The sequence below is a fragment of the Planococcus citri genome, chromosome 1 (genome assembly GCF_950023065.1).
Source record: "Planococcus citri chromosome 1, ihPlaCitr1.1, whole genome shotgun sequence".
Lineage (NCBI taxonomy): Eukaryota > Metazoa > Arthropoda > Insecta > Hemiptera > Pseudococcidae > Planococcus > Planococcus citri.
The window spans coordinates 57,147,274-57,161,909 of NC_088677.1; the positions used below are offsets into that span (position 1 = coordinate 57,147,274).

Here is a 14,636-nt window from a genome sequence, read left to right on the forward strand (position 1 = left end):
TACCAAATACTATCAACTGATAATACTGGCAACTTCATCAAAAAATGGTGTTTTATCCTCCTAGCGGCCTAGGGTGAAACTAACTGTTACCGCAACTACCCCAAGCATCTGATTTGCTTATTTGAATTTTGCGGATGCGTGAGATTCAAACCAGATATAAAAACCAATCAGAGCATTTTTGATAAGAGTTAGTTTTAACCCCGGCCATTCAGATTGCGCTAATATCGCTACAAAAACGCTCAATGTATTTTAAATGGAGTTGCCGGTATTGTCAGTTGATCGTCGGCCTAGAGTCAAACACACGTAACTCCCACCTGCTACTTGACACCTGTGTAACATGTTCTTTTTGCTCTGGAGTGCTCTCTGTCGGATCTACAGTGAATGTTGAAGTTGTCTGAAGTATACTTACAGTGATCCAATTGGTCGAAGTCAACTTTTAGTTCGCGATTTAAACCTGCCAGAGGACGCTCCAGGATGAAAAGAATGTTTACACGAGGTCTCAAGTAGCAGGTGGGAGTTCGTGTGTTTGACTCTAGGCCGACGTGATAGTATTTGGTCATACACAATCAAAAGCTTGGCTTACATCAAGAAAAACTGCAGCACAATTTTTTTTATCTTCAATAGAGTTGTTGATTTTTTTTTGACAAGATGTACTTGCTGAATTGTATTGTGTTTCAAACAAAATCCGAATTGGTGGTTTGGAATCAGCTTTCTCTTTTCCAGAATTGGCCATAGTCCTTGTAAAATTAGTTTTTCAAAGATTTTAGATAGGATGGGCAATAAGCTGATAGGTCTGTGCAATTTGGAGTTGATGAACAAGTGTTGCACTCTGGTGGTGGAATGCATGAAATACATCTTTACATGCTGAAAGGGGGACATTTCCATATTCACGCACGCTTCCACACTAGCACACTCGACTTGTTGAGATGCGATTCTCTACAAAATGTTCCCCTTTCAGTAAGTCGATGGTGGCGCCGCCATGAGATGTCAACTCCAAATAAGGTTTCATGTTCTGGTTTTCCTGGTTTATGGATGAGAATAACTTAGGCATATTTCCATTGTTTGGGATAGAATCCAGTGATAAGTATCATGTTAAAAATTTGTGTGATATACCAAATCAGCCGGATCGAAAATCTTTGATGATTTTTTCATTGATTTTGTCTTATCCAGGTGATTTTCTTGTTTTTAATATTTAACAATTTGTCTAACTTTGTCAATGATGATTTTTTGGCCAAAGATGAAATTTTTTGTTATTTTTTGACAGAAAAGTACACTTTGACAATTTTAGCAAAATGCAGGTCTTTGTAACGATAACATTCAAAATGCACTGTGGCCAGTTGGAAAAAATGAGAAAGTGCATATTTTCATCATCGCTGTGAGGTGTTCCAAAACTTTTTATAGCTAGGTTAGAGATGTGCACTGTTCAGATAAGTAATTTTGGTGAAATGAAAAGTGAAAAGTTGATTGAAAAGTGTGAAAAGTTGTGAAAAGTGTAAAAAGTAAATTGTGTGAGTCTCATTTTAAAGCTCTCTGCAAGAGCTTCAAATTGATGTATTTTTTGCCTATCTAAAACACACAAAAAAACAAAATCATTTTTTTCCACCTAATTAATCGAATAGTGGTAGTTTTGAGCCTTTCTAGAGCCTCTAACATTTTTGGGGTTTTCAGTTTTGAAAAAAATGTAGTGAAAAATATCAAAAATGGGTGCTGAATTGTGAAGGTGGAGGAGTGGAGAGAGTGAAACTTGATATTTGACTTCATCAATGAGGTGTCAGTGATCTCTGATGAGTAAATTGATTGGTCACTTGCTTTTTTTTTAGTGAAAACTTAAAAGTGAAGTGAAAAGTAGGAACTTTTCTTTTCAACTTTTCATTGAAAGAAAAGTACTTTTCACTTTTCAGACTGCACATCTCTAAGCTAGGTACGCGCAGGTAGATCTAGGTACCTATTTTTTTTTCAAGGTTTCATGCAATGAATTTAACGATACAAGTTTGCTGAAGTGTAGAATCAATTGAAGCACTGCTTCGCATTGAAAACTTCATAGAAAAATTCGTGGTAGAAATAATTATAGCGTTGCTGATTGGCTGTCTATTCAAACTAAAAATGAGACAAAATGATTACAATGGTGCCAAAAATATCCGAGAACGGTTAAAAGTACATACTATGTACCTAATTGAAGCATGCTCAGCCCACGAAAAAAAACTCCTTCAAAACGGTCAATTTTCGTAATTTCATGCTCGACAACCCTGCAGGACAAAGATGCTATCCCCGACATCACCTATTCAATGGGTAAAAAAATGATCATAACACAAAACAAACAGGTCAAAGGTCTAGCAAACTAAACAGTCGTCGTCGCCAAATTCCTAGCGCTAAAATTTCCAAATAGGTACATTGAGAGTATGAGAGAGGAAACATGAACCAATTCAACATCGTCATTCGGTCGTCTATTCGACGAAGACCGAGACAACGACGACGATAATTTTCTTATACTCTTTTCAACTTCGTTACCGGCTTCGAAATCGAATCACGAGCAAAAAAAAGTAAGTTTACGAAGTAAACTAGCGTAAAAAAGAGAGAAAAGACCCCATACAGTCGACAAAATAACATTATAGGTAGCCTTTAAAATAGACGAAACCGCAAAACCGCAACATTTTGCCAAATTAAAACTTCGCAAAAAGATACGAGTACCTACGGTCGTTGTTGTTTGGTCGTATGCGTAACTGTACACAAGCAAGGTAACACAACTAAACGACTCCGAGTATACGTATAAAACCTCATACGACGCCTAATTTGCCCAACACAATTAGCGTGTTCGCAGTAAAAGGGAGAAAAAACAACAAAATTGAAAAGGTAAAAAAAAAAGACGAGACGAGACGAGACGTTGAGTGAAATTTCACGTCGACTTTTGGTCGTTATGTGTTCAGGGGGTGAAAAAGGTGAAACGAGGAAGAGAGAAAAATCAACCGAACAAATATTACGACGATAAAAGATCAAACTCGTTTCGAAGAATTGAAATTCATCTACGAATGGTTTTTTTTTACACCCATCTACGTGCTCGTTTCATCGTGTACAATTGTAAAGGTAAACAAAGAATAAATAACAACAAAACCGCACACACCAACTCGACTATGGTATACCCAACTATTGGAAGCACGAGCACGAGCACACAGGAGGCAACCAAGGGGAAAAAAGAATTGGGAAAACTGTCTGATAGAATTATACGGCTAGCGAAAGTCTTGCACGACATTTTCGTTCCCCTTTCCTGGTTCCAAAGGCAGGAAGAAACCCCTTCCCCCTCCTCGGCTGCTTCTCATCCCTTCATCGAACAACTATAAGACCATCGATGCGTCGAAGTCGACGGGTAAGGATAGGAAAAAAGGTGTAGGAAATTGTTTGCGGTGTTGGAGAAGAGCGACCGAAGGAAAAGACAACTTGTCGATGTTTACTTAAACTATTTGTCAATTTACTTCGACGACTATACGAAGACGAAGGTTCGAATTGCGAGTACATCTCTCGTCCGCAAACTTTCCCCTAAACGTAATCAAGGTAACTGGGTTAAGTTTTCGGCTTGTTTGTCGTGTCGTGAATATACGAAAACCAACCGGGCAGTATGTCTTAGACAAATATAAGAAGAGAGATACTTGTTAAGGACACGCTACCTTTCCCCCATTTTCATACGCCCCCCTGTTCGCTGCACACTGTACAGTGTACACATATACATATAACCCGAGTCCGCGCGCTCTCTATACCTACTCTTTCTCTTTACGCTTTAAACGAACAAAGCGACATTATTCGCTTTCTATCTGCTGCGTGAAGATTGTATCGAATACCTACCAACTTGTATAAATAAGCCCGCTTGTAATTGTCTATTTCGCCATTTCCAAGATAAATTTATCTCTTGTCTGCTCTACCCACTCAACGTCGTCGTCGTAAAACGTGTTATACAGGGTGTCTATCTAACGACTAGGTGGCTAACTATACGTATAAATTTCCACATCTTAATTCAAGTCTTTTACTACCTCTCCCTATCTTGCCCACCATTCGCAAAAAATCGAAATAATTTACATGTTTGCACATTCTACATACTTATAGGCCTTTTGAAATTCTTAAGAAAAGTTTACCCATGATCCTTGCTGCATTTTCTTTTTCATATCATCAAGAATGATGAGCTTACATAGGTAGATGAATTAAAAAAGAAAATAAGAAGGAACAAATGCTTACTTCCATTCCCAGCTGATTACCTATTCTGCCATCCATTATGGTAAGCAGAGAGGGAAGAAATAGAGATGCGCCCTTACTTGTCGACAATACGCGACAACACTTGAGATATACGAGTAAGTTGCCTTCTGTATACCTCTAAGTACCTATCTATTTAACCGTTCGATATATCAACATAGAACATACGAGTACATACGTAGTGAAATTTGAAAAGAAAACCTTGTCAGGGTCTTCTATTGACGGGGCTATTCCCTTTGATAGGTCACTAGGACATCGTCGGCAAGGTTTTACTCGAGCCTTGTACATAGTTTTCAAGTGTGAGTGAACGTATGTCATCGTAGTAGGCTTGAAATTTTCATTCGACTTATGAATTACTTACTAGAGAAGAGTAGAGTGTAGGTATTTCACAATGTGAAAAGGCTATAATGATGAGGAAGATCTGGCTAGCTGCGGTGCGAAATATAGAAACGCGTGCGTGCATGGGCTCCAACATGTCTAATAGTAGTCAGGGGGCCCGCATAAGAATCTATTGCAACCCCCCTACATTTTGAGTCCCAACATAGGACTTGCACGACATTTTTTAAAGCGTACAAAGTTAGATCGAAAGAGCAGGAAAAATTTATCATCTGACAAAATTTCAAGCGCTAAAGTGCTTTTTTCGATTTTTGGTGAATTTTTAAAATGCAAATTCAGGCCAAGGGAAAAATCAAAATCTTGCCAAATTCACCTAGAAAGCTGAAATTTGGGATACACCCTATTTTCGACCTGTCAAATCGATTGAACACTGTTCCAGGCCGTTTAGAGTTATTCTGGAGCCTCCAGCAGATTTTTGAAACTTGAAATTCCCTTAAAATTTCATCAAATGGAGTTGAAAAGCCGAAATTCACTCTGCGAACTATGTAGTTTCAATATGCTACGAAGTCGACTGCACGTGGATTTCAAGTCGTTTTGGAGTCCCCAGCAACTTTTTGAAAATTACTGGAGCCTCCGATAGATTTTTTAAACTTGAAATGTTCACAAAATTTCATCAAAATGGAGATGAAAAGCCGAAATTTACTCTGCGCTCTAATTTTAGCACACTCTGAAGACGACTTCAGGTGGGTTCAAGTCATTTTGGAGCTTCCAGCGACGTTTTTAAACTTCCAGATGGGAGGGAGGAGGGTTTATTATTAGCTCAGGTTTAATTTTTTTTAAAAGTGTTTTATTTATAAAAGTGTCCTGCAGTGTTGTTTTTGTATCGAAAAAGGTGGATTAATTTGAAAAAAAACAAAAAAGGAAAAAGGTGTGTCTTTCTTCTTTTAATATATTTTAAATTGGTTTAGTTTAGCTCCTTCAATTATGAAAATACCTCACATGTGCAGAGCACCGCTTTGTGTAGGAAATTTCATTTTCTGCAAAAAAAGGTTCTTTTGCACATTTGAGGGTATCTTCAGAACTTGAGGTGTTTGGCAAACTTGAAAAGAAAAAAATACAGAAATGTATATGTACCCTAATTTTATCTTGGAATCTTTCGAATTTTATTGAATACCTACCTACTGCTCACCTTTTTGAAGATGGGTGAAAAGTGATAAAGGTTTTTTTTGCTGGAAGTTGAATTATCCCTGTGAGATAGTTGGTTCATTTTCTCAATCAATTATCTTAAAATTTGTGCCCGTAACGTCAATTTCAAAAAAAAAAAAAAAAAATCAGAAATTGATGAGCCTTTAATAAAAATTGCATAAAATTCTACTGCACTATTTTTATGTAGATCATTGAAAATTATCGAAAAAAAAAAATATGAAATTTCAGTAAAACTGAATAAATCGTTAAAATTTGTTTAAATGGCAGAAAAGAAGTTATAACCGATCAAAAACTCATAAAAATATCTCAGCTTTTTAAAATTCAGTTCATATTTTAATTGAAACCAAAAGTAAACTCTCTTACCCTATATTTTTCACATTTCCGACCCAGAGAGCTCATCATTTTTTCAAAAATTCCTAAATTCTTGCTTTAAGAGAAAAGAAAAAGGTCACATTTTGAAATTGTACAGAATTTTGAATTTCATTAAATCTTTTCAAAAATTTTCCTCTCTAAATTTTTTATACCGAGAATTTGAAGCTTTTACTAGAAAAATTCGGTATATACGATGGTAAACTTTTTTTCGCAATATTCTTCTATCGTTAAGTATTTAAAAACGATGATTATAGGCTTACTGATGAAAAAAAAAAAGGTTTTTAAAATTTTACTAAATTTTACCTTGATTTACGAACTTGTAACTTTGTAATGACACACCATACAAGAAAATTATGAACCAAAAATATTTTCGTGAAATTTACTAGAGAAGGAGGTGAAACACCCACGCAAATAGTCGACTATTTTCACTGTATTGTAGTCCGTCTGCTTGATATAATTCGGTATTTGAATGGTATCTTGAACAACAAATTTTTAACATCGAGTTTTTCAAAGAATATTCTTAGAAAATTATTCGAACGAAAGAGTGAAATTTTCGAAACATTTCAACTAAACTTTCTGTCTCTCTCGGCGAAATTTTTCTCAAATTTTTGCCATATTTTCCAATTGTGAAAAAATAGGTAGGGTTTACCTAATATTTTGTTTTGTTAAAAAACATTTGTACTTTGTCGAAACGTAGAAAATATAAATTTGAAAATTTCTTTTCGAGAGAAAAAAATACGCAGTTGTCTTAATTTTTTTTTTTTTTTTTGTTGCAATGATCATCGAAATATAATTTTATAATTTTTTTTTCACCGAGTCTTAATTGCTTTTGATGTTTCATTTTCAAAATGGAAAATTTAGATGTCTTCACTCGTGTATTTTCTTTCAATAAAGAAAACTTTTTAATAAAAAACGAAATATTTCTTAGAACATTCATATTGTCTTTATTTTTTATTTTTAGTCTACAAATAAAGCTAAAATCGTCGTTCAAAAGAATTTTTGTGTTTGAAACATTGTATTTCTGTTTTATTGCTGCTGCGTCGAATTAATTTGACGTTTTTTTCCCTTCGTCAAAATAACTTCTTTCAAAAGTCAGTATTTTCGATTTTTTTTTTTTTTTTTTTTGTTAAATACTCGCGATATTTTTTTATTATAACTACTTTGAACTGTCGAGATTCAAAAATAAAGATTTATCGGCAACGGACAAAGTTTTGGTTGAATTACTGCTTTCGAAAAGTTTTCTATTCCTTTACTTTTTTTTTTTTTTTCTTAAATTATTAATTCCTTGCACGCGTTACACAACCATTTCATTTGTAATTATAGCATCTTTTGACAAAATCTCGTCGTTTCGAGCTATCAAATTCTGCTTTTGTCCATAATACGCAGATTATAGCGTAAAAATATTATAGTAAAATGAGTACCTACTGATTGAGAAAGAAGAGCGGTTAACCTTGGAACTTGGTATATCGAATCAGTTCAGTTATTCGATAAAATCGCGCCTACGTTGAGGGCAAAAACTTCACATTGTCAAAGGGTTTTGGTCAAAATATCTTCGCCGGGGCAAGTTTTAATTTATGTAAAACGATTTTCTTTCGGAGCGCGTGCGAGGGTAAAAAAAATACTTATAGATAGAGAAGGTAAAACGATCTGCCACGTACTTAGGTTTTTTCGACAAACTCGTGTAGAAAATTACATAAGCAAAATTTTCATCGAGGACATTGTTTTTTTTTTTTCAACTCGTTCTGTGTTTTTTCTCTTCTTTGCTATATGGTGAAATTATTCCCTTATAGTCTGGATCTGAGACGAGTGAGTGGAGATATTATCAATACATCTTTGTGTGGCGGTTATACCCTGTGGACGATGTGACATACGAGAAGATCGGGCTCGTTAACCGACCTATTGAAAAGTGGACGAAGAAAACAGAAACCAGCGCAATGAGAAAGAGAATTGAGTCGAGCGGTCAAAGTTACGAATTACCTTACATAAGAGGATATTCCATATGTATAGCATAGGAAAGCAGGGCAGGGGGAAAACCACCATCTGAGCTAAGTAAACGGTCGTTTTTTATTTTCTTTCTTTTTCATAAACTTCGTAAGGGGAATTTTTTTGACCGTGTTGGTTTTTTTCCTCTTGGAAATTTCGATTCGTTTTGTAACAAGAGATGAGTGTGGAGAAAGAGAAAGATAGAGAGAGACAAGGGTTGAAAAAAAATGAACGAATCTATTTGACAGCAACAGCAGGAGCAGTGGTAAAGGCAACGACGACGACGACGACAAAGATGAGGACGACGAAAGCGAAATTGAGCATTTTGATAAAACACGTACAAGGCAAACTGCCGTACTAATCAGCGAAAGCTGAAACCCTGCTAGTCGGAAACTTATCATTTATTTCAACTTGTTGCTCGCCCTTCTGAAAAGTATACACAGATATTGTATGTGATGGTGTATACTTTAGCTTTAACGAATAGATTTCACGTTACAGCGGTGGAATTTTTGTACCCCTTTCTCTTCCCTGGCTTTTTTCAACCCTTATTCTGGCATTTGGCGTATACGAATCGTCATCTGCATGCTGCATGTGTTGGTTATATTTGTGGTGAAATATTGTCGTATATTATGATGAGATTTTACTGGTGTATTTTGCCTTACTTAATGGCTAATATGTAATAATACGAATATGTGTGCTTTTTCAGATCCGCCAGAAATAGAAGTGGAAAAAGACTGGGTACATACTGGAGAAGGCAGAGAAGCCGAGCTCGTCTGTATTGTTCACGCCGAACCTCCGGCAGAGGTACGTAATTTGTGATTTTCCACTTGCGTATATGTACTACATTGCATGTAAAATTTATTGTTTTCTAGAAATAATAATTAATTGATTAATTAATACGTGGAAAAGTACGGGTATGTTTATGTGTATGTGAAAAGAAGACGTCAAGTCGAGCTTACTTTAGATGTTGTACACAAAAACAAACCACCAATCTAGCGCCAAGCCACACATTATCGCAGTGTATGTATATTTTGATGACGGTTTTAAAGCGATATACGAGTAAAGTGTATAATGAATATGCATAATTGATTCGCTACTGCTCTTCCCTATTCCTCTTCTTCGCCTTGTCCTGTTTATACCGTTTTATGTCGTCGTATAATAGTCATTTGAATCGCAGCGTTGTCATCTCGATATTTAAATTATATTCATCGTTGGTCGTTGATAGACTCAACATAGATGTTATGTGAGTGATAAGTGTAGTGGAATGTTTCGTATAGAAATCTACCAGGTGTCCTGTGTCTAAATAATTGCTGGAATTTTTTTATTGGACAACATTCGTGTGGTGAGCAAATGGATAGTTTTGTTATGATATCGAATTAGGCAACTAGTTGATAGTGCAGTCGGGGACTGGGGCAGTTGGGAGCCCCATCGCCCCCCCCTTAAGAATTTTTTTCGTCCTGTTTTTTTCTCTGGTTCGGATACTTGAATGCAATTTGTGCAAATGATTTTTGTTTTTGTCTTCTTATTCTATTTCGCAAAAATTAGTCAACCTAGCGTGAACAAAACTAAAAGTGTTCTTTTTGGGGGGAGGGAAGAGGACAAAAAATTTTCCATGAGAAAAAATATCAATTTTTCCGAATAACATGACGAGTAAAGTGAAATAAAATACGAAATGTCAATTTTGCTAATTGATATACCTAATTAAAAAGCTGTTATTTTCCATTTTGAATTTATGCAAGTTTCAAAAAAGGATTTTTTTTTGGTTTAGAAAATAGAGAAATTTACCCGAGTAGAGCAAGGGCAAAAGCTTTCAAAAATTCGTGTTTCGAGAGGTAAAAAAAACAATTTTTTAAAAATTTGTCCACTTTTTAGCTAAAATATTTCAATTTTGAAAATGAAAAGAAAACAAGCCCGAATAGAGTGAGAGCAAAAGCTAGTTTCAAGAAGTGGAAAAACAATGTTTTTTCAGATGAAAAGTGTGTATTTTTGGCTGGAACATTTCTTAAAATTTGAATACAACTTTTAACAAAATGTTTTTCAAATTTTCCCGACTGTAAAAAATAATTAAAAAAAAAAAAAAACAGTACCTATGTACCTAAAAATTAAAAAGGTTCTCAATTTTGATCCATTTCTGGAAGATTTTTCCGTCAAAATATGAATATAAATATACTTTAATTTATAAAACACAAGTTTTCCAACTCCCTATACTCTGATTGTTTTCTCCAGTATCTAATAGATTTTTATAAACGTTCGATCTCAATTTGAAAAAAAAAAAGTTGAAAAAATAGAGACCCAAACGCAGCGATGACAAAAAATTTCAAAAATTCGAATTTTGAGATGTAAAAAACAATGTTTTTTGCGATGAATTTATTTTTTTGACAACATAATTTTAGAATTTGAACGTAGTTACCTACTTAAGTTGATTACAAATTTGAATTTTGAAATACCCAAAAGGAAAAGAAACTGGCTCGAGCGAGGAAAAGGCAAAAGCTTGCAAAAATTTATGTTTAGAGAAAGTGAAAATAGCATATTTTTTATTATTTTTATCCAGCTACCTATAAATGATATTATTTATCAATGATTTGGTCAATCTGCAAGATTTTGATGGGCTTTCCATTATTTTCGCCACATGATTTTATTAAATTTTTTTGCCAATTTTTATGGCCTTTTTTTTTGCTAATTTTCCAATAATTTCTTAATTTTTGCAAAGCCTGATGCTTTTGTGTTGAATGAGGGGGAAGGAATGGATTAGTATTACAAACCAAAAATCTCAAACTTTTACTTTGTTTTTCTCAAGCTACCTCCCTACAATTTTTCTGCCAAGCTTCAGGCTTTGAAAAAATTAAGAAATTATTGGAAAATTGGCAACAAGAAAAGAGGGCATAAAAACAATTGAGAATTGGCAAAAAAAAATTAATGAAATCATGTGGCTAAAATAATCCCATCAAAATCATGCAAATTGACGAAATCATTGATGAAATGTCATTTAGTTGGACAAAAATGTTCAATATTAAATGAATTTGAAAATTAATTGAGCTCCTATATTCCAATTTATTTTTTGACAAAAATATAATCTCCGCAATTACACACCTAATATTTAAATCTCTTATTCTTAGAAATTTACGACACCCAATAATTGTGCTGAAGCCCACTCAAAATACGATTTTCATCCTCTCCTCCCCTCGTCTCTCACAATCCATGGATGATTGGTGGTTCTGAATATTAATATCCTTTAGCTTGGATCTGTTTACTTGAAGAAACAGTTTCTTTCGCAGAGGTACTTATATCTATACTTATATCTACTTACGTACTTAAAAATCTGATCAGTTTTTATGGAGCTTTTACTTTTTTATTTATTTATTCGTTAGTGACAAATACACGAAACAAAACTCTAAACTGTCATCAGACGTACTCGCAAAATAACTTCTGAAACACATCGAGAAAATAATACAGTTTTCTTTCTTTATTCAATAGGTACGTCAATTCAAATTAGATCACAGATATCGATCTTCATAATAATTATTCTTTAATCATACGAAATGAAAAACAAGGAGAGAGGGAATGGAAAATACAACCACATTCAACGTCACACAGATCTCATCTCTTTCAATTAAAGCCTCATACACGCCTATAATATATAGTAGTTCTTAAATAGACGTTAGGAATATGTTTTTATACGAAACAGGAAATTAAATAAGGGTGGATTTATGATCAACGTTTTGCAATCATCACACGTGTGGTTATGTTAGGCGTGTTTTTGACATGTTTGCTTTCACTCAGCTGTGTGCCAAACGTCTTCGCATCCATTTATGTATGTACTTCTCGTATACCAACAGGTTGTGAAAGATTTCCTTCTCTCTGAATAAAATGACTATGAAAATTTTTAATAAAAATCTATTACGAGTTCGCTTTGAAGAATAAAATGCAAAAGTGAGGTGGCTAATAAATAATACTCGAGGTGGAGTGATGGTGGAGGAGATAAGGGAACTCGAGCACGACGAATCTCGTATCGAAATCAAGACGACGTCGTAGTTAAATCATCTCGCGAATTTCAAATAAAAGAGTTTCTCTTTTCCGCCATTACCTTATATTTATAGTCTGCTTCGGCTGGAAATCCAAATTAAATTTCACTACCGATATTTCTTTACGCTCTGCCATCTACGGAAGAAAAAAAACAATAATTACAAAAAAAATAGAATAAAAAAGTTGCGTATAATTTGGAGTCGTCGTTTCTATCGTTCTTTAGACAATGAGAAAAAATCGCAATATTCGCGTATTCTTTAAATTACTGCAAAAATTGAAACTTTTATTAACTTTGAAATTCATTTCGTTCCCAAATGAAAAATGAATGAACGAGTTGCAAAAAAAAAAGAGAAGAAAATAATAAAGACAAAACGAGAAAAAAAACATGAAAAAACTGTTCGGCGTAGGACAACGCGGCGTTAAAAAAAACACCGCGAATTAAAATATAAAATTAGAAAAATTATTAATTATAACTTTTTACCCACAATTAATATTCATATTAAAACTTTCCACCGAAACTTTTTAATCTGTTCCACTTGGCAAGAATTGGAAATTAAACAGATCGTCTCTCGAAAAATTATATCCAACTACGCGGCTCGATGCAAATCCCTGGCCGTTGAAATAGAATTTCCGATCATTTTCTCCCTCGGTCTCTTTTCTCCTTTATTTTTGCTGTAGTTTTTGAATTTTTTTTCACGTGTTTATTCGGATAGATACTTAGTCCTCTGTTATGATTTCATTGGATAGTGTAGGTAAATCAGGGAATCATTGCAGAACTGTGAAGAAATCGTTACAAAAAAAAAATCAAAGTAAAAACATCAGATCTCAATTATCTAAAAACGGATAAAATAACTAGGTACCATGAAATTGATAAAAATCAAAGTAGGAAGTAACCCCACATGCAATCTCTAAATAGTCTGAAATATAGACTCAAAACCTCATAAAACCATATGAATTTTTGCAGACTATTGTACAAAGTATTGCAAAAAAAATATTTCAAAACCGTTAGTATAGGAGTAGGTACTTACAAATTAATTAAAAACAGAAAAACCATCCTCAAAACGTCCATAAACCAACTAATTGTGTAAAAATCGATCAAGTACATACCAAAAAATCTAAAAATGGGCAAGAAACCCAACGATTTCGTTCGAAAATTAAATGAAAGTTTCAAAATGATTCTAAGATTGCTTGGAGTTGACGTAAATTTCAAAAAACTAGCTAGAATCAGATTTCACAGTCATCTTTGAGAAAATCTATCACTTCTTTTGATCAAAGTTGAAAATCTAAAATTAATCGATCGAAAATATCGATTTTTGAAAAAAAAAATTTGGTAAATTTTTTCCCAATGAGAACAAAAAAGAGATCTGAAAAATCGATCACTGAAGAACAAACTCCAATTTGAAAATCAAATTATGAGACAAAAGTTGCAAATAAATCGATTTTTGGCATTCGATTCATCGATTTTGGATCATGATCATTTCATGATTGGGAAATTGATCGTGTGGTATCAAAAATCGCGAATAAATTGATTTTTTGATTTCGATAAATCGATTTTTTGATTTCGATAAATCGATTTGTGATTTCGATAAATAGATTTGTGATTTATAAGTCTACTTATGAGCAAGAAATTAATTTTTCCATTTCCAACAGAATTGATCACATGTGATCGAAAATTGCGAACAAATCGATTTTTTGATTTCGATTAATCGATTTCTGATCATGATCAATTTTTGATTCGGAAGTATATTTTTGAAACTGAAATTGTAATTTTTTCATTTCGAACGTTACTGCTCATATGGAATCGAAAATCGCAAACAAATCGATTTTTTGCTTTCGATTAATCGATTTCCGATCGCAATCGATTTTTGATTTGGAAGTCCATTTTTGATACTGTAATTATTCATGTTTTCATTTCGAACGTGATTGATCATACGTAATCAAAAATTTTTAATGAATCGATTTCGAGGATTCGATTGATCGATTTTCAATCATGATAAATTTCAGAATGATAATTTTCGAGATATTTGATTTCATCATGTTACAGCTCGTACATATATCAAAGAAGTGCCAAAAAATCCCTTTTAATTTAGTTCAATTTCACGGTGGAAGAGACCTCCCATACCATAGGTACCTTTGTATTATTTTGACCTTGAAGAATCAACAGTACCTACTCTATATTTTTCCCCATTCAACTTTGAAAGTCGGCAAACCAATTTATAAATTGTGTAGCTGCATTTTTGTTTACTATCGCCAAGCGAATTATTTGACACTTTGAATGAAACACCTGCTATAAGTTTTGGGTACCTATGTACTTGACTTTACTGCTTACATGTGTTCGAATTTTTTCTGCTTTTGTACCTCCCTCTATTTCTGAGAGTACACAATGTCGATTGAATCTAGATACGTGAATTACATTTGAAATTTTCTCGCAGATTATTGCATCTCGTAAAAACGAACCATTTTGTAAAGAATGAAAGAAA

General features: G+C 33.9%; 1 protein-coding gene across 2 annotated transcripts in view; it reads left to right on the forward strand.

Annotated features, from left to right (window-relative positions):
* The window catches only part of LOC135833008 (limbic system-associated membrane protein-like), a 489,776-nt gene that overhangs the window by 410,086 nt on the left and 65,054 nt on the right, over positions 1–14,636 (forward strand). For both annotated transcript variants that reach the window (XM_065346596.1, XM_065346597.1), the window contains exon 6: positions 8,840–8,937. In XM_065346596.1, the coding sequence (XP_065202668.1) occupies positions 8,840–8,937 (98 nt within the window). The remainder of the gene's footprint in view (positions 1–8,839; positions 8,938–14,636) is intronic.